Consider the following 22104-nt stretch of genomic DNA (forward strand, 5'->3'; position numbering starts at 1 on the left):
ACGGTCCCAACAACCCTAAAAGTTTAAGTAAAAATATTCTGAAAATCATTGTAAAAGTCTATGCAAACTATCAAAAATGAAAATGTATTTAACAACATAAAGAACTTTTACCGCATGCAATAAACAGAAGCAATTTAAAATGTAATTAAATAACAAAAATAAAGTAAATTGCAAAATGAATTTTTGTCTTAAATTAAAATAAAAATTAACTATATTTTGATAAATTTTTGCATAATCTATCATTAAAAGAAAAAATATTACTACATCGCATTTTAATAATCTGTTCAGTTGTAAAACTAAGTAACTGTGAAACTATAAAAAGTATTTTTCTACATATGAATCTTCAACTTGAATTGATTCCTTTATTAAATTTGTTTGAACCAGATATCTAATTTAAAGTAAAATTAAGAGATTGTTATACAAAACTAATAATTATCTACTATTTTAGGAAGGTTTTTGAACGTATTTATATACCATTTGCAACTTAATATGAATAAGTTATTTATTTTGTTTTTTATATTTTATTACACAAAGCTTTTCAAAATCATACAAGATTTCTTTGTCAAGTGATAAATTTTAAATGAAATTTGAAAAAAAGTTTGTTAAGTGAGTAGCTTAAAAAATAACTTTAAATTATGACGTATGAATAAATTAAAATAAATACAAAAATTAAGAGATTCAGTAATTAAAACTAAAGGTATGTTTATTAATAGATTGTTGATAATTTTGTTTTACCATTTAATGCTACTTGCGTATTTAAGTTAGGTCGCTCTTCCTCAATCAATATTGATTCCAGGCTGTAAAGTTCGCTTTTCTTACATCGTTTTAAAATTTTGAACAATGTCAGAGTTTTGACAGGATGTGCAATTGAAAAGATGTTCAAATATTGCGCTGTTTTTATCTGTTCCGCAGTGGTCTGTAATTCGTCGGAATATTTGCCGTGATGTTTCTCCAATGTAAGAGATGCTCTGAATAATATTCCGACGAATTACAGACCACTGCGGAACAGATAAAAACAGCGTGTGCCGCTTACGCGGTAATTGTCTCTTTTTTACTTTCTTCTTTTTTCTCAAGCGAGTATAAATTCAACAATCTCGAGTAATTTAGACTTCTTTTTGTTTCTACTGCATTGCAACAGACTGAAGTCAGTGCAGCTTGTCGCTGCACTTAAGTTTTAATGGTTTCAATCTTGTTGTCGAGTTGATTTCGATTTTAGAACACTTTTTGAGTTTGGTTTAAACATTTAGTTTCTTTTATTCGAGTATTGTCGTCTTTTAAAAGAATTGATAATTTGGTTTATTAGTGTAATGTTGTGCAGTATTTTATCATCTTTTCGTTTCGCAAATTCATTGTAAATATAATCATTATCACAGATTCGAACTAAGTTTAAATTAGTATAAGTAACTGATTTATTAAACCTTTAGTAAATAGTAAGTAATTCATATTAGTTTATTTAAGTCGACTATAATTTAAGCGTTATCTTGGGGCATCTACTATACAAGTTAGAGCGCACGTTGCGTTTTAAATCAGGCCAATAATATTGTATAAGTAGAATCCGCGGTTAGCGACAAGCGCAATATTTGAACATCTTTTCAATTGCACATCCTGTCAAAACTCTGACATTGTTCAAAATTTTAAAACGATGTAAGAAAAGCGAACTTTACAGCCTGGAATCAATATTGATTGAGGAAGAGCGACCTAACTTAAATACGCAAGTAGCATTAAATGGTAAAACAAAATTATTAACAATCTATTATTATACATACCTTTAGTTTTAATTACTGAATCTCTTAATTTTTGTATTTATTTTAATTTATTCATACGTCATAATTTAAAGTTATTTTTTAAGCTACTCACTTAACAAACTTTTTTTCAAATTTCATTTAAAATTTATCACTTGACAAAGAAATCTTGTATGATTTTGAAAAGCTTTGTGTAATAAAAAAAAAAATGAATAACTTATTCATATTAAGTTGCAAATGGTATATAAATAATAATTATCTATTAAGCTACAATTAAACCTCTCAAAAACAATACGGTCTAAGGACCTAATGTACTAAAAAACCTTTCGGTTATCGAGTCGTTCTACTTATATACAGTTTAACGACTTGTCCAGGACACAAAACTAAGATGATTATGATAGTAGAATAGCAAGAATAAAAAAGAATGTTTATATCGGAAAAGCATTAAGAACTTTTAAATTCAAAATTTAATATTTTTCTAACAAAAGCAGACAATATTAGTTGTTTAAAATAGGAGAGATTACTTAACAACTATTGTTAATCAATATTTAAAAAGCTAGCTTTGCTAACTTTTAAGAAAAAAGAGTAAAACTGGAAAAAATTGTAACCTAATTTATTGTAAATAATTCGGAAATACTATAACAAAAGTTTTATGGTTTTTTTCAGTAAAAAAAGTTTTCAGCTATTGGATCCATCAGACCAAGGTTGCAAGGCCATCTAAATTACACAAGCCTAAGATAGCACTCGATCTATTTTGTTTCTAGGTTTTCAACATACAAGATTAAAATAAAATATCTTGTAAGTATATGGTATACAATGAAATAAGCAATGATATACAATTACTTTGGTTGTATTTTTAAAATAACAGTTATACAATGCATAATAACAGTTATATTTCGGAGTATAATTCTTCATCAATTGTTTAACTATAATTCCTTTGAATCAGGACTCTGCAAACTGCGGCCAGCAACGTAATTTTTGGCTAGAATTAGTGTAAAATAAATAAATTAAAAAAAATAAATTCTGTACTAAAAAATATACAAATTTTCTCCCCTTTTGCTTGTGAGTAAACTATGCTCCTATTTTGTTAAAAATATATAACAAAATTGCTCTTCTACTTTTTTAAGTCTAATAGTTACAAAACAAGGTTTCGTCCTGCAGGTTTCTTCAGTTATAATTAAATTTTGAAAGTTAAAACAAACATTTATGAAGATAAAATTCCCTGCTATCATATTTTCGTTTGATAATACATTGTTGATCAGAGATTGTGTTTAGCTTAGGATTACTTTTAACAGTATAGTTATTAGTAACTGAATTCTTTTCAGCCGTTTGAGCACGCGTAGCTTGCTGAGTAGCTATCTTAGAGAGGCTAACGGCTGACAAAAGCTTAGATTTTTTTACTATTTATAACTCATAAAATACTAAAATTTAAATTTATTATTAGTTGTTAAACCAGATAGTAGTTATTTAAACCTAATTTATAATAATCTAAATATAGTTTAAATTACGGAACGCTAGTACTAAGCAAAAAAATTTATTTGTCTACGTTATACCTACAATAAGAAAACAATAAAAATACCTACAATAAAACTCAAAACATATTTTAAAACTTAGTATATATAGCGATACAAAAAAGAAAACTCAGATTCGTGCAAGCCAGGTCTCGTAGATGGCTTGCACGAGCACTTTTAAGTAAATATACTAAAATTAAAAGTATGTATTAAGTAAAATACAAAATGTTTAAGTGCGGGGCCGTGATATATAATTTTTTTAGTACTTTTTAAGTATTGTTGTTTATTGTGTAACGTTGAACTCAGACATTAAAACGTTAGTGACTTTTAAAAATGACACACGATGAGTAAAAACTAAAAGCAAATACTAAAAAGAAAGATATTTTTCAACTTATATATATATATAGAAAGTTAAATAATTACAATACAATAACACAAAACTTAAATAAATAAGCTTAGAACGTATAAAGAAAATAACAAAGAGATCATAAGATAATATTTATAAAATTTAATATAAGAAAACTCGATTTTTAAATTAAGTAGTTGAAAGCATTTTTGAAACATAATTCATAACTGATAAAACGTTTAAATTTTTTAGGAGAGTTTCGTATGTAGAACATATAAGTTTTCATCGAAAATTCTCTACCCTTTCGCGCGAAAATATATCATGTGGAAACTTATTCCATAAAATCATTGTTCTGTGTAAAAAAGAATTTGCCATTGGCTAGTTTTAAATTCATATTTCTATTTCATTTTCTTGATGTTTTATCTTAATACATAGTTCTTTTGACTTTTTTTTTTAATTTGATCAAATAATATTTTATTTATACCATTTAAAAAATTAAAAACAGTTATTACGTCAAACTCCCATCTTCTATACTCCAGGTACTTCAAGTCAAGTTTAGTAAATCTTTCTTGATATGATAAATTGGAAATATTAAGCGAGTGAAATTTATCTGTTTATTCTCAATTTTGTTGATGTCTTTTTCAAGACAAGAAACCAAAGTTGAGTGTTGTGCTCTAGCTTAAAACGAATACATAGTAGAAATAAATTGATTAGAATAGTAGTTGTTTCTATCACCCTCGAGCACCAAGTCTAACGACTCATTGAAAAACAACATTGGTGAAATAAATGGTACAAATCATTATTTTTTGTAATTTAACACATTAAAATAAAAATTGCTACATTTTTTTTTTTTAACTTTAATCGTTTTACCAGAATATTTTAATAGCTAGTTGTGAAAAGAAACCCTTTGGGATTGGTAATGAACTTACGTTAGTGAAGGCGTTGTTTTTATTTTTTAAATTATATAATTCAATTAATGATTTTTTAAAATGTTTGCATTTCAGTGTGTTGTGATCACTAAAATCATTATGCGAAAAGCGATTGTTTACCAATCAGCCTAAAAACGATTGTTTTAATATCAAATAAGTTTAGTTTCTTTTTTCAATAAACTTCAGCCGATGGCAATTTGTGAGATGAAGCGAATTTAATCGAGCGTCAATAATTAAGTTATATTGCTTAACAAACAACTTTCTCTGTTTTTGATATTAGTTAAAAGAATTATTTCTATTGTAGTTCATTTTAATTGCGAGCTTGTGCTTGGGTGTAATACATTTTAAGAGCTGTAACTCAGCGAAACATTTTTGATGTAATAAAGTTAGGCAACTGATTGTCGTTACAAATAAGTGTTGTCATATATAAAATAAATACAAATAAAAATTTTTACCTTTTAAATATGAAGTAAAAAAAGTGTAATAGAACGTATTACAAATAACGGAAAAAGTTACATGAAAACTCTAAAAACTATTTTCGAGCAGTGAATTTGCTATAAAAAGTTCAATGTTAAAAAAAAAAATTAATTAATATTGATGTTTAAGTTGTTTTGTTGTTCTTTATAACATTTACAAAAAGTTTATAAGAACACAAAACTTCTAAAATTTATAAGTAAAAGTTTATCTAATGAAAGCATAATTTCTTTTGAAATAAAAAAGTGTCAGAATTAGTTATTTGCTTAGTATAAAAATTCTTTTAATTACTTCTTTACTTTAAAAATAACAACAAAATTTTTGTTAGTACGTTAGTGAAAACAATATACTGATCAACTACTTTTATTTTGAATTGATTTTTTTGTATACAAAACTATGATTATGAAGTTAAAACTAAGTAAATAAAACTTTTTTTTTATGTAGGTCTTTATGTTTAAATTTTATTCTCTTTTATCAAAAAGACTTTTGTCTTAGGTTTTTCAAAGCTTAGCCTTCATTTAATTGAAGAATTTAGATAGCGTTTAGGAATTACAAGTCTATTGTGTTAAAAATAAAAATGCAAAATTTTTGTACTATACAAATAAAACGACAAATAAAAACTATTTTTAAAGTAAGCCACCTTGATTCTTGCATATAAATTTATAGGATTTAATTTAACTTAAATGTTATGACTTTTTAATATTCTAAGTTAACTATTGTTTTTGTAAAGCTAATATTTTGTAATGAATTATATACTTACAAATTACTTAATTTTTGCCCTAGTTTTAATCATCTTGAATTAATTATGAGTTCTAAAAAATAAATTATTATCTTCGTTCGCGAAAACTGTCATAAAATTTATTAAACACGAAAACAACAAGTTTTAATCATATCACTTCGATCACTTTTTTCGATTAGTTTATTTTCATTGAAGACTTGAAAATAAATGCTCAAAAGCGTGGTCTAAGGGCCTGGTGTATAAAAAGACCCTACAGTCAAACACTATATGCTTACATTAAATATATTCAGCGAAAAAAATTGTATTTAACAGTTAGGTTTAATTAAACGTAAACTTCAAAAAAGAAAAACAAACTTTAATGAACATAAAACTTTAAAAAAAAGATTTACGTAACCTTACAGATTGAAGTTCACATGCATATTATAAACCGAAATTTATTAAAAAAAAAGTTTTATCATACTTTTGTTAAAAACGGTATAATTAAGTAATTAAATGCTAAGGACCTAGGGCGTGTCTAGGCTTTATTAAGTTTAGTAGCACAATTTTTTTTGAAAAGTTAAAGAATAGTTAGTATTAGTATAGTAGCTTTTAATATACATATTTTTAATGATTTATTTATCTACGCTAATGTTAGAGTATTTGTTTATTACAATGTAATTTAGCTTTCAAAATGTTCATATTAAATTAACAATAATGATTTTATATATGAATGTAATAATAAAGTATATAATAAACAATAAAATAAATATATAACACCATAAAAAAATATTTTTAGTCATTTAATAAGGTTTTTATTTTTTCAAAAAAATTATTTACAAAGTCATCCTCAATAATCTCATTAGTATAAATAAATCTGAAAAAATAATTTAAGTTGTTTTGTTAAAAGATAGTGTTAGTAGACATTAGCTTTTGGCTAAAACGTTGATATAAAACAAAACTAAAAATTTAAAACAAGTACATTTTCATTTTACATTAACTAATATTTGTTAATAATGTAGATATTATTAATATATATTAATTGTTGGTTGAAACTTTAAATACAAAATAATTTACAAGCTAGAGACAAGAATAAAAAAATTAACTAAAATTTAATATTGTTAAATTTGTTTCTTGAAGTTGAATTAAAACTGTTAAGACTGTGCACTAAAATAAATATCAAAACTATGATTATCTATATCATAAGCTAAAGTTTTTTAATTATAACTGTTACTTGTTTTGAAGTTTAAAAGCCACTCAAGCACCGGCAACTCGAGCACGGGCGACTCGGCGATTTTTTTATTTTCTGCACCACCTAAGAAAAACACCACGCAAAGCCACTGGTAGGTAATAAATTTTGGTTTAGACAGTTTAAATAAACTATTAAATGTAAAATGACACAATAAAAAGTTTCTGATTTTAGAATTGGGATTATTAAAGTATCTTTAAATAACAGATCAAAGCTAAACATTTTTAGTTACAGGCCAATTTAAATGAAATGTTCATATGGCACAATATTGATTTTGTGATTGAGTAGTTGAAGTGACATGGTCAGTTTTTTGTAAGCTATAAGAATCAAAACATTAAACATTAAAAAAACGAATATATACTATAATATATTATATATTAAAAAATACATCGGTAATCTGCTTTTATAGAAGTCATTTTTTAATTGGTGTATACTAAAATAAGTAAAAGTTTGTTTCACTAATACTTATTTTCTACAAGTAAATTAGTTTACTTTAACTTTAATAGATAAGTACGTTGAAGTGAAACTGAAAAGTTAAGTCCAAAAACAGTAAAAAATCTTAATGTATTTACATATACTAACATTTTTGATTAAAAGTTTTATGCGAACTATTTAAAAATTTATTTTACAAACAGCTTTTCAAAAGTTAAAAAACTATTATGAAATCATAAAGAAGTTTTAATTTAGAACTAGTTTTAGCCATTTCAAATAGCGCATTGCACAAAAGTAAAACTTCTAAATGTTTCTATGGTGCTTGGTTGTTTAAATTGTTGTACTTAACATTTAAAAGTTTAGTAAGGAAGCATAAGGAAGTCTTCTTTAAAAAAAAAGATTCAACGTAGTTTTCATTTACTAGTTAAAAGTTCCTTTTTATTTCTGGAGTAGCACAGGCTATATGAAACCAGTGTGAATACGCCACTAATAAGGGCAAAAATGCATATTTAAAGAAATTTTAAAAGTATAAAAAACTAATTAAGGTTGTGTACTAATCCGTATTGTTGTAACCAAAAATATAGAAATCATCTTTATAAATCTGTTTAATTTTTGTAATAGTTTCGTTAGGAAGTTTGCTAATCTCATTAAAAGCAGAAGTTTTTACAACTGCAGTTTTTCGTTTGTTGATAAAAACTTTATTTGTTTCAAGTTCATGTTTTTGCAAGTATTTCAGTAAGTTGTTAGAATCGCTAACTAGGTTATCAAAATCTATCACATAATCGTAGTTTATTTGACACGGGAAGCACAAATCAACCATATTTCTCCAATGAATGTCTGTGTTTAAATACCCATTTATGTTGTATTGACCGAAAACTATCCTGTAAAAATATTTAAAAGTAAAATTTATTTTTTAAATTGTAAAAGTCAAATTTTTTTATTACATCATCATTAAACAGTTTATCTAAACAAATTTAAAGACAGTTTTAGGTGCTGACTGATTTTTTTAAACAGCATAAAATCAATATTAAACTATATCACACGTATAGTAAACAAGCATTAAACTCTAAATATCTAAAAAACGAAAGCCCGTTGGAAAACCAAAACAGCTATTTTTTGAACGCAAATAATTTATTTGACGAAAGACATTTCGCTGCACATTATATAAAAGCAGCTTATCGGACTTTTAAAGTTTATTATAAAAGAATCATTCAAAAAAATGTTTACTTACTATAATCATATATTTACAATTACAAACAGTAAGTACAATTATACCGTTCAGCGCTTAAAGAGCTAATTTAATCTTGAGGATTCTATAGGACCAAATTATCTACCAGACCAGTCGTCTATGTCTTATGCTCTCTAAACACTTAGGTAAATTCTCACTATTGCCTTAAAATAAAACAGCTAATCACAAACAACTAATTATTAATATAATTAAACTTTTAAATTAACTAACTTTATATAACAAAATAAGGAATGAAATTTAATTTTAAAGTTTATGTAAAAGATACAATTCAGAAAAACGATAAAATTACTAACTTAAAAGATAAAAGTTTTTTTAAATGTATTTTAAAAGTATTAAAATGAATACTGACACAACAAATGTTTTTAAATCAAATTTAAGAAAAACTGATAACATTATAATATTTTATTAAATACTTCTTTAGTTTAGTTTTTAGTTTAAAAATAAGCTGTTGATCAACACTTAAACAACTCAGTCTAACTAGTATTGTGCTTAGTTGACCTGTAATTTGCTTCAGTTACTATCTATCTCTCTAAACCTATCAAACTATAACTTAAGTTGGATCCAGTAATAACAAACTTATTACTTTAAAAGATTACAATACCGACGTTACAACTTATTTGATTTTGAATTTGTGTTTGTTTTCACCATAAAAACTAAAGCTTGGCATATTTTTTTTTTAATTGTCTGAAGTTAATAAGTTTTATATGATAATAACTTGCATAATTTTCTAATCAAGGTTTTGCTTTATATAACTTACTACAGAGATTTTTTTTTAATTTTGATTAAATTGTAGATACATATTTGTAGTAGATAAACCTAGTATATAAATACATATTGTATTAAGGTACTTACTCAATATTAAAGTTGTCTTTAAAACTCAGTAGAGCTCTTCACATATTATGGGCAGCGAAACGTCGTTAGTCAAATAAAATAATTGCGTACAAAAACAGTTGTTTTTAAATATAAAACTACAAGTTTTAGCTCAAAGATTTATGATGTTAGCGTTAATCATTTGTTTCACAAAAATATTTTAACGTTTTTAGTCAGCACATAAAAGTTGTTTTCACAAAGTTCAATAGTATTTTTCACTGTAACCATCATTTCTAAGAATTTACAGTATCTTATCAAAGTGTTTCTTTCAAAAAGTTTATATGCAGTAAAAAAAAGGTCATTGATGAAGTACCCAGGCAAACTAAAGGTGCGTAATTTACAATTTTGAGACAAGGTTTAATCTTTTAACAGTGAATAAAGCTTATATACTTTTATATTTAATAAAAATGCAATCTTCTGTATTAAATTTTAGAGTTACTAGATATTTTTTTTTATATGTACATTAGTCGTATCAAAATCATGTTTTTGTTCGTGTAATTTAATATCACTTTATTTTAAACTTCATTTGATTCTCATTTTCTAGATTTTGTGCGTACCTCATCTATGTCTTATACCTATTGTATTTATTATAAAAAAATCTAGATGAAAATTTAATAAAAGAATTTAACTTTAACTAAAATATTATAAAAAGCTATAAGGTAGGTACCATTATTTAAACTTAAAGTAGTAATAAGTATTAAGTTATATATGCAATAAAATAGATGATGGAATTTAATACTTTTAAAAACAATAGTTAAAAACATAATTTATTACGATTTAAATATAATTTGATTTTTTTTTTGTTGCCATAAGTTGTTATCGTTAGAACATCAATAAATGGTTTTTATCCTACTATATAAGATTTCATTATTTAAGAATTTTAGTTAAATATATGCTTTTGTTAGTTTTTAACAGATTTTTTTATAATTCACGAAAGCATTTTAAAATTATCTACTTTAAAAAAAGCTGAGCTTATTTAATCGTCTTTTACTATAGTTGTTTCGTTTTTTTAAATAGTTCTAAAATTAACACTACTTCAAAGAGAAAAGGTTATAGGTTTGTGTTTATTGAACTATAAAGAAATTAAATTTTTGCTTGGTATATACTAATAATGACTTTAAATAGTTTTTATTTTAAATATATTTTATGTAAGTATTTTGAAATTTGTAATAAAAAAGTTTTTGAATATCTTATAACTATTAAAAAAAATTTATTACTTTAGAAAGATTTCAAAAGAAACTTCTCCTTTTCGTAACTTTTTAACAGCATCTACAACTTCTTTTTGTTGAATACGGTTCAAATTTCGAAATATCATAGTTTTTTTCAACTGCTTTTCAAAATCATTTTGTGTAAAATTTCTGTCAAAATATTTATTTAATTGATGTATACTTTTTAATTATTTATACTCACGTATGGTCAAGTAAGTTTGTTTAAGCAAATGAACTCAACAATTAATCAGTCTTTTGATATTAATACGAAAAAGTAGAATATTTAAAGTAAATTAAAAAATTTAGAATTTTATAGAATTTTAGAACAGAAAACAATAATATGCTTCAAACAAAACTAAAACTACGTTGTTAATGTCGTTTGTTTTCTTTGTAATTTGTTTATTATTTTATTGTACATTTAAGTCTTTGTTTCTGGTTCAAATAGCTGATGATTGTAGCAATAACATGAAAAAGTTGTTCTTTTTTTTAAAGTGTACATATATACTTCTAGTATTAAGTAAAAGTTGAAATATCGAGGCTGTCTATAGCGAATTGTAGAAACCAAAATCCTAAACCAACTAAATACAACTGCTTATATAAATGTTTGGTGGATGGAAATAGTTTATTAACAAATGTCATCTATAGAGCTACGGCAATAACATCGAACAGTAAGTAGTATGTACAGTAATCAGGTTTGTAGTTTGAATAAAGTACACACGGCATAAATGTTACTTTAATAACAGCAAATAAAAGCTTAAAACTACGCATTCGAAATATATTTGGGGACTTAAAGATAAAAGTATTAACTGGGAATTTTAAGCAGGGACAAAAATAAATTCAACTTAAAACGAATCGGTACTCTATGTATTATGGAAAAACATAACATCTCAAAATTAAACAAATATATGGCTTTAGATAACCGAAAAGACTTTTTGGTAATTGTAAATATTTTCCTAGCTGTTGTTTTAAGAATTTTTGAACGTTTATAGAAATTTTATATTTTTAATCACTTTTTAGTTAAAGAGCTTTTAATCGTAAAACAACTAAGTTAAAGTGAAATGTCTAAACCTCAAATATGGATTTTTAACAAGAATTAATTAATCTTACACCCTTAGTTTTTATAACAGTTATGGTTTCACCATTCATTACTAAATTAGTCAATAAACTTCAACCTTAGGATAACATTCTAATATTTTTTTGTTTTTAAAGTAAAATTTTTTTAATTTAAATTTTATTTTTGTTTACATAGCACTATTATATTTAATCTCGTAAGCAACATCCAATTTCTCTGACTTTCAAACATATTTTTTCAGAACTTTAGCTTAAGCACTGATAAACTCATTGAGAAAAACACTGTTCGCATAATAAAATTTTGAAAAACATAAACGTATCAACTATTCTTGAATAAGTTTTTTTCCGGTGCATAACTTACTAAAAATATATAACAGAATACATTTCATTTTCTTTAAATTTATCTAAGTACTTTCAAAGTAGGACTCATCAGAAATAGTTTCCCACTGAATTGGAATGAATACAAACTGAAATAAAATTATACTGAAGTTTAAAGTTTTAAGATATAAAATGACGTAATAATCAAATGTTAAAAATTAAATAAGTGCTAATGCTAAACAAATTTGGTATACTAATAAAACTCGGTAGAATTAAAACAATCTAAATAAAGAAGCGATAAAAATTTTAAATTAAAACTATGCTTAAAAATAAAATTTAACAAGAAACTAATTAGTTTAAAATTACTAATATAAGAATTTAAAAAGTCTAGTTTGGTAAACGAACTTTTTCTGCTTACATAAACTGGGCCTTAAAGATTGAATACATAAGGCTTCCAGAATATGCAATTGAAATGAGTTCTCTGCTCTCACTAAGACTGAAAAATTGTCCTTTTTATAATTTCTAACACACTCAGGATTGTCCAACAAATGTTGCCCAATCGCCGAAAAGTATTTTTTAGTTGGTTTCTCAGAACGACCATCAAACCACTTTTTCAAGACTTTCGGAACATGTTGATCGATTCTTACATGAAACCTTTTAGATGTTTTTCCCACGTAGTCACTACCACAGTGACAACTAAATTTATAGATGATGTTACTTTTTTCATAGGTGGGAGAAATATCTTTGTAAATTCTACTTAGAGGTCGATCAGTATACAAAACTATTCTTAAATGAACAGAGCTGAAAACTTGGCTTATTTCTTCTGAAATTTTCTTAGAAAACTTCTCAGAAATATTTCCAAGGTAAGGAAGTTTTAAGTATACTGGACACTTCTGAGGGCCAATCATTTTTAAAGCTGTTGAACTTCTAGCTGTTGTTATAACTTTCGAAACTAAGTTACCTGGATAACCAAGCGAAAGGAAAGTGTTTTGAAGTGTTTTCAACTAGCCTTCAAGAAAACAAGGAGAACAAAGTCTGGTGAAACGCTTCACCACACCCGTTAAAACTCCTAACTTCTGCTTGACTGGACCAAAAGAAGCCCACGGAACATATAATACTTCTGAATTTAATTTACGATGAATTTTAGTTAAAAGTTCCCCCTCAACTGATCGTTGGACACAAACATCTAAAAAGTTTTACGAATTGTTGTGTTCTTCTTCTTTTGTAAAACTGAGATTTTTGTGAAGATTATTAAGATCATTAAGAAAACTGGAACTCTCTTGTCTATTTTCAAACATAACAAAAGTGTCATCTACGTATCGAAGATACATGAGAGGACTTTTACAGTTCAAAAATAACTTACTTTCTAGGTAACCAACAAAAATATTAGCCAAGATAGGACCTAAAGGTGAACCCATTGCAACCCCATCTATCTGTTTATACATTTTACCATCAAAACTAAACTCAACACCTAACACAGCCATGTGTAACATTTCTTTGCACACAAATTCCGGCATCTGAGGGTGTTTTAAATCGGAATGATACAATACCTTTAAGCAAATTTCATTTACAATTTCATTACATTTAATTATTACGTCATTTTATATCTTAAAACTTTAAACTTCAGTATAATTTTATTTCAATTTGTATTCATTCCAATTCAGTGGGAAACTATTTCTTGAATAAGTAAAACTCTTTAGTTTTTTTTAAGCGTCAAAACGTATAACATTAATATTCACTTAATTTCACAATATTTTAATAAACAAGTACAAATATATTTTTAAAGTTGCAAAAATCTAAGAGCTCAAAATAAATAAAAACTATTTTATTTTTTTCAGGAAGCACATAGACCAGGGTTCCCCAAACTTTTATTTAGAAGGTCCCTTTAAAAAATGAATAAAGCTATGGCCCCCTCCGAAACTAAATACACCTGAAACCTCTTTTTTAATCTTTACCGTCAACTCCAGAATAACTAGTGTAAGTGGCTCCCTTTTTTATAGCTTATGGCTCCCTAAATATCTAAGTTTTTATAGTATCTAGTATAAGTTTCAAAATTACCCTTAAGTACACCTAAGACCTTTTTTTCTTTTTGTGCTCTTCACCATAAACTCCAGAATATCATTGTTTATTTAACTATAAAAAAAGCGCTCAAAAATCTAGTGTTAGTTTTAAATTATGGACTCAAGGCCACCCTGTGGCCCCTTTACTACTCACCCCCCCCCCCCCTTGGCTCCTTTGCTGCTTATGGCCCTTTAAATTTCTGTCATGGCCCCTAAACGGGAAGTTGAGTATCTCGGTAAAATAATGTGAGCATTATGTTTAATAGAAAAAAATATATTCACAAGTGTATTTAAGTTATTTGATGTTCTTGGGTAGGTGTCAAAATACACGAATGTATAATTTGCACAATGGGACTCTTTTGCTCGAAGACACTTTTGTACAGTATCACTTTTGCACGGATAGATTTTTTTTACTGTCACTGTTACCCCTAACCCTTACCTTCAATCTTTAAACTTTTATTTATTTATTTTATAAGTAACAATCTTACATTTGGTCGGTAACTTTTTTTTTTCTTCTTAAAATTTGTTTTTTCTTTTTTTCTTATTTAACAAGTTATTTGATTCAAGTTTACTATCACTGTTACTCCTAACTCTTACCATTGGTCGGTTTTCTATTTTTTACATTATTATTTTTATTTTTTTTATTTACTACTTTTTATATATATATTTTACTAATACTAAACCTCCTAACCCTTACCCTTGGTCTGTATTTTTTCATTTTTACTTTCGTGCAAAAGTGACCCTTCGTGCATGTTTGACCCGTCCCCGATGTTCTTATATAAAAAATTTTAGCTTTAAGCTAACTTGCACAGAATAAAAGTTCTAAAGATTGTTTATTATACAAAAAAAATATTCAAACTTTAACTTTGTTAGGAGAAGTTTTACACAGTTTATACTTTTAAGAACCTGATTTTAACGCCGTGAACTAGCTCTGGCATATACTTGTTTGCTGCAGGCTTGCCAAAGTTATTTTTGTAGTAAACTCGTGATCCTTTATTTGTGAACTTCGAAAAATAAGCTGATACAAGCCTTTCAATTGGATGTCTTTGTACAAAAAACTTAAGATAGTTTTTCATTCTTCGCTCTCTTTCTTCTTTACTTAATGTCTTTAATAGCCGAAACTCTTTGTTATGACCAATTATAATATCATCTTCGCTAACTGTCTTATAATCACGCTGACCAGCAAAATGCCACAAAAACCTTCTCCAAGTTGTGCTTGCTGCCTTTATATTTTAGATAAATGTTTATTTAATTTACTGGTACACGAGTAATTGTTTTAAGTAGAAACAGAGAATATAAATAGGTTTCATGTAAAAAGTTTATGTAAGTAAACATTTATAAAACAAAAACAACTTTATAAGATTTAATCTATTTTTCTTGATTTAGATAAATATTAATATATAAGTTATTTTCAATTCTTTTATAAGCACTTTTTTTCACAAAAAAATATACTTGGAAAATTACCGAATATTAGAATTAAACAACTGATTCGTCAAAAGAAACTTATAACAATTTAATTACATCGGTATAACGTTTTCTAAATAAATTTAAACAAAATTTTATGGCAATTAAGTTAGAGAAAAATAAATTAAACTTGATAAATCTACGATAACTTAAGTGTATAAAATTAAATGATGTAAGTTTAATTTTTATAGTTCAAACTATAGTAACTCAGTTTATTACGGCAAAAACGATGCCAAAATAACTGAGACTAATAAATTTAAACAAGGTTAGTTCACCTTTAATTATACAATAAAACGTTGACTTATAAAATAGTTTTTGGTTTCTATATTTTTAATGAATCGTGGATCAAAAAAGTATTAGCCATGATTTAGTTAAGTTTTTATAAAAAAAATATTATTTTAAAAGGTTTTTTTTACGGTAGAAAAACATCAGACTTCCTCTTCCCTCTACACTACAACGATAAACGTTTTTTGAATGTCGAGCCAGTAAGTTGTCATCACCTGTAATTCTACCTGCCCTTTCAAAATTAACATTAAACTAACCAAAAAAAAAATATCTGTTCAACTTAAAAAATCTCTCTTGGTAACACTTCATTTGGCAAACACTAACAAGGTTAAAATTTGAACAATAAAAAAAACTAAGTTTTGGAAAGTAATGAAGCTCAAATCCCCAAACAAGCATTTTCCGAAGCTGCAACAAAAAATACATCAACAATCCAATTGTGTGGTCAACGCCACCAGTGTCAACTCATAATCAGCTGTTACAAGCTAAAATAATCAAATATCTAACAGAAAAATAAAGTTCTATAGATATATTTAGAAATAAAAAATACTGAAAAAAGTAGAGAGAAAAAAAAGACATTGAAATTTAAGAAATAAAAATCAAAATATTAAATAATAATAGTTAAAAAGTTTGTTAGTACAGTGCTTATTCACTTACCCAGACGCTCACTTATCCGGACAGTTTTAGTCGAGAAGAAAAGAAAATCAAAATTAGACACAAACTTTTTTGTGTGATACAAAAAAGCTTTCATGCTGTAAGAAAATTTTAATTGATTTTACAAATACTGCAACTTAGTTCACTATTATTTCCTAATAATACTACTAAAGCTTACATTCTAACTTTATTCAAAGTAATTTATCAAAAAAGTTTTTGTGTAAAGTAGGTCAGTTTTAAAAAATTTATTAAGCAGTGCTATTTACAATGTATTTTTTTTAACTTTTAAAGTTTTTTTGATAGTTGATTAAGTTCAAAGTTGAGTTTATAAAATTAATATATAACAGTTATTTTATGTTTGACTTTTAGTTAACAATTTTTTTAAAGTTGTTAACTCAAAAACTTTGTAAAAGATGAAGTGCATGAAATTTTTATTTATTTATAAGTTATTCAAGTTTGACACACTCAACATACAAGGTTTTAAAAATAGACAAGGTATCAAAAAAAAACGAGTTGCACTAACCATTAAAAAAGAAACTAGAAGTTTTTTAAATGGTAAAAAACAATGTGTCAAAGTCTTTAATAATGGAACAGTTTAGCATAGGCAGGTCGAATTTTTACGAAGTTTTTATAAGTGAAGAAATGTTTTAAGCAGAAAAAGAGGAGCTGAGCTATTATTTTTTATCATGCATTGCATAATATGTAGCAGTTATATTATTTGATTAAAAAAAATGTTTTTTTACTTATCCGGAAAAATGCTTATCCGGAAAAATGCTTATCCGGACCTGTTTAGTGAAAAATGTTGCCCAACATGTCCGGATAAGTGAATAAGCTCTGTATTATCTTAACACAATACTCAGAAAAAAAAATTAACTAGCACTTTACTTTTAACTCTAACTTTTAATGCTGAAAAAAAAAACAAGTAAATGAAAAAATAAAAAAAAACTATCTTAAAATCTAACACAGTAACAAAATAATAATAATAATTAAAATAGAATATTAATTATAAATTTACTCTATTATACTAGTTTTCAAACAATTACTCTTTAACTAACCAGACAACCATAAAATAAAAAGACCCAGCACAATCTGGTGTACATATAAAATGCATCAAATTTTATATATATAAAATATACATTCAAACGCACTCTAGATCTACCCCTTGTAATGATTTAAGAAAAATAATTTATGATTCTTTTTAAAACAACCTTTTCTTTAGGGATATAACACTCATTAATGAACACTTTATATATACTTAAATATTTTTTTTTGTATAACCTTTCAGGTATACTTTTCAAAATTATAACTTTGTTTTGGTGCTAAACAATAATAAAACACTTATTTCATGCAGAAACTTTTAAAGAACCAGTCTTAAAACTTTTTACGTACAGATATCTGAATTTTGTTTTAATTTAAAAAGTATGTTATCTCTAGTTTTGAAGAAAATAAAAAAGGAAGCAATTAGAAACCTACAAATTTTAGTCAATGTTAGAAAAATTAAAATAGTTAATTTTAATTACAAACTTTTGGCACTTCACAAAATATAAACTTGTATTTGTCGTTGTACACCATTCTTGAAAAAATGTCATTTTTACTTCTTGGTTTATAAGTTTTACATCTATTTTCAATTTCTAATAGTCTTTTTTTAACTGAAGGATCAATCCAATCAGAATCTCCATCAGCTGTTAAACAGATTAATTTTACTACTACCTTATTATATCTTACTATATATGTTCTAGATAAAACGTTAAAAGGTATCCGAGTGGTGTGCGACTCGATGACCGAAAGGTTTTTTCGTGCACCAGGTATTTAAATTTCAAAACAATTCTCTAATAATATAACTTTACTCCATTTAAATAAGTATATTAGCTAAATCCCGACAACTATAGATTACTTCAATCATTTTCATGTTTACTTTTTTGTTATTGTTGACGTTTATACTATTTTGAAACTTGTACGTATATACTTTACTGTAACATTCTTTTAATCTTAAGTTTCTATCTACTTACTAATCTTTAAAAAAGTCTTATTTAGTGAATTTTTATCAATTTCTTATCTGAACGTGAACAGTATTTATTTAACATTTTTTATTTAAATTAATTATGGCGTATCTATTATCAAGCTTTCATAAATGGTAATATTATATTCTATAGCTTAGATATACAAAATAGTAGTTGATCAAATAAGTTTGAATCGAAAAATTTTCTACTTCAATAAATATGCAAAGTATTTGTTGGTATTTTTTATAAAAATTTTGTACCACAAAAAAATTAATGCTTGTTAATTTACTCACTTTTAAAATTTATAAAAGTCATATTATATAACATACATTGTATGTGCTATTAATCATTAATCTATGGTAGCTATGAATTATTTTTAGTAAATACACATGTTCACTTAATTCATATTCTACTTATTTCTTGCAGTACTTAATACTTTTTACAGAACTCCGAGAAATATACGTTATATAATATAAAAAAATTAAACAGATTTGTTTTTAAAAACTTATATAAACCTAAACAGGGGTTAATAGAACATTGAACAATTTTTGTAAAATTTCCTTGACATTTTCCTTGTAAGCATTTTCTACTAAGTACTTTGCTGCCATTACCACATGTAACACTACATTGTCCATGAACCCAGTTTCCCCAAACACTTTCTATTTTAAACATTATTTAATTATCTTATCAAATTTAGATATTTACTAGAACTTAACATAAACAAGTAAAGCTCTTATTTTTCTATACAGTCAGCATAAAAAGTAAACTTTTTTTTGTCAATAAGAAAGCAAATAATTTTTGTAAGCCTAAATTAATAGCTTTATTTATAGTGGTACTGTAAAAACTAGTTTTTGATTGATATGGTTCTCATTATCAATAGCTTCCTACTTTTTATAGTAAATATAAAACAACATGTAAAATTTTACTTAAAATAAAGGCTGATAAAAAAATTAGCTACAAAAAACGACAAATTATTTTTCAATCAGTTCGTCTTTAAAAAGGTTTGTTTAAATAATATTAAAAAAGATTAGGTGGAGTATTATTTTACAACTCTTATTTTGACAGTTAAAATTATTGTTATTCTATGCTTCGAGTATTTTAAGATTTTGTTTTAAAAACAATGTTTCACTCAAAAAAAAGAGATCATCAGTTAACAATAAAGTCTTATTTAAATATATTTCTAGTTAAACAATTTTTTTTATTATCTGATGATCTATTTTTGAGTGAAAAATTGTTTTGAAGATAAAATATTAAAATATTTGATATTCGTCTTATCAATAAGTTGAGATCTTTAGTTGTTAAACTTCATAAGTTATTTTATTTTTTTAACTAAAAGATGCATGCATTTGTTGTCAATAAAAGTTTAACAAAATTTAAGTAAAAATAATAATTGTTGTTGAAAATGGTAGGTTAACTATGTTTCAATGTTAACTTATTTTATAAAACTTTATTATAATAAATCAAATAGAAAGTAATTAAGTTAGATATTTTTAAACTTTATTGAGTTTAAAACTTAGGTTTTGTAAGTAAATCTGAGTTTAAAAGAGTACTAACAAAAAATTAAAGAAACTTTATCAAAAATCTTTAAAATTAACAATATAAGTTTATCTTCAACTAAAGTGTTTAAAGATTTTAGAACTTTTATTGCTAAAAATTTAAAGTGGAACCACCATATTAAATAACTTTACCGAATTGCATTAACTACATCTTTTCAAGTTTTAAAGAGCTTTAAGTCTACGAATATAAAAAACCTTAAAAAGTTGTTTCTCATATACAATGGTCCTAAATTGGAATATAACACACTAAAATGGTCTCTATACTTAAAAAAAGATATTAAACATATATAACTTATTCAAAGAAAATTTACTAGATTAATTTCAACCGCTGCAATATTTCTTATACGTCTTACCTTGATAGATTAACAAAACTTATTATTAAATCTTTAAATACAGGAAAATTGAATTTACCTCATTAGTTTTTTAAACTAGTGAACGATGAAACTACAATTAATATACAACGAATTTTTGAACCTTATAGAACTAATTACTCACTGAGAGGAAATAGCAAAAAAAATACATGGAAACATAATTTCAATAATGAGAGTTGGCATAATTCTTTTTTTATCGGTCAGTGAAATGTAGAAAAACTAGAGATAAGTAAAGTGTTTGTTAGTAAAATTAATAAGTAATTTCTATCAACCACTGATTTAGTTTTAAGATTTAGCTTAGTCCACAGTTCAATATTATTAGCCTTTCCTCTATTAATGGTTAGTCCTTTTTCAATTTTCAATGATCATTTATCTGGTCAGTCTGTTGTTAATGTGCTTGGGGATTTAGGTTTTGATTTTTGTTGTTAGTCAATGCATTCAAATATTTCATGTTGATCGTTCTACATCAAAGCGTAAATAAGTATAATTTTTAGATAAAAAATTTTGCTTTTTATGATAACCTATAAATTTTATACTAAGTTATGTTTTTTTATTTATTTTAAACAAAATGATCTTTTTGTGTTATTTTAATTTTTTATTTTTTCGTTATGTGTCTTTCAGTTTAAGTGGCCTAGATTGGTTTTGATGCCTAGGTCCATCATATGAAGAATAAACTTGAAATAATAGTAATCTAAAGTATTTATTTTAAATTCATAGCTGAAGTCTTAAAGTTGTTTAAGCCGTTTATAAAAGGTTTAGATATGCTATCATTTTTATTTTGTAACTATTATACATGAAAAAAAATTCAGAAATCTATATGTTTATTCATTGAACTACTAATTCTTGCATATAATTATCGTCAAAGGTTAAAGTTATTGAAGCTTGTAATTTATAATCTTTTTTTTTTTATGCACGACTAAGTTTAAGGCAAAACTTTATGCAACTTTGAGCAAATACACATAACTTTTACCTCATAAATGCTCATCATGTATAACAAAAAAGTGTAAAACCGTATTACAACTTACATAAAAAAAAGAATAAAATATTTATAAACTTTTGATTTGAAAATTATAATTTTACAAGATTTTTTTACCAAAATTTTAAACAAGTATTAAAAAATGAGACTTACCTACTTGTTGTTTCGTCAATACTTGATTGTTGATTCTTTCTTTTAAAGAATTTTGTAATTTTTTTCTGTACAGGCACTTGTTACTGCTGATAAACCAAATGCAAAACGTAACAAATAATATGTTACAGAAAACAAATAACTTACTAACATCCATACTTAAGGATAATTATAATATTAAACTTTCTAAAAAGTAAAAAACTTTTTTTAATATAAGTAATTAATTAATACACCAGTTGGATAAGCGTTTTTGGATGCCGATTTTTTAGTAGTAAGTTTGTTATTTTTGATGACTTTTCTTAGAAGACAAAAAAGTTAGAGCAAAAGTAAAAATCTTAAACCGAGCTTTCAAGGTTTTCGACCGGACTTATTGCAAAGTTAAAATAGTATCTGTTAGTTTTCTAAGCACAGTAACGTTTAGTCCATTAAAATGGTGTTTTGCTTTAGTGTCTAGAAATTTCAGCTTGATTTCAACAG

At 25.3% G+C, this 22104-nt stretch overlaps 1 protein-coding gene across 2 annotated transcripts; it reads right to left on the reverse strand.

Moving 5' to 3' along the window:
* Positions 1-7361: 7361 nt before the first annotated feature.
* Positions 7362-21809, reverse strand: LOC145834435 (carbohydrate sulfotransferase 11-like). Of its 2 annotated transcripts, XM_082941863.1 has the most exons (6): positions 21631-21809; positions 19090-19233; positions 18099-18256; positions 15081-15397; positions 10735-10875; positions 7362-8279 (listed from the first exon to the last, which is right to left on the reverse strand). In XM_082941863.1, the coding sequence occupies exons 1-6, from the start codon at positions 21782-21784 to the stop codon at positions 7952-7954; spliced, it is 1242 nt and encodes a 413-aa protein (XP_082797989.1). In that variant the 5' UTR covers positions 21785-21809; the 3' UTR covers positions 7362-7951. The 2 variants fall into 2 exon arrangements, with proteins under 2 accessions (XP_082797989.1, XP_082797991.1); XM_082941865.1 differs by lacking the exon at positions 19090-19233.
* Between the last annotated feature and the right edge of the window lie 295 nt (positions 21810-22104).

This window comes from Thalia democratica, chromosome 4 (genome assembly GCF_965202585.1).
Source record: "Thalia democratica chromosome 4, ktThaDemo2.hap1.1, whole genome shotgun sequence".
NCBI classification, from domain to species: domain Eukaryota; kingdom Metazoa; phylum Chordata; class Thaliacea; order Salpida; family Salpidae; genus Thalia; species Thalia democratica.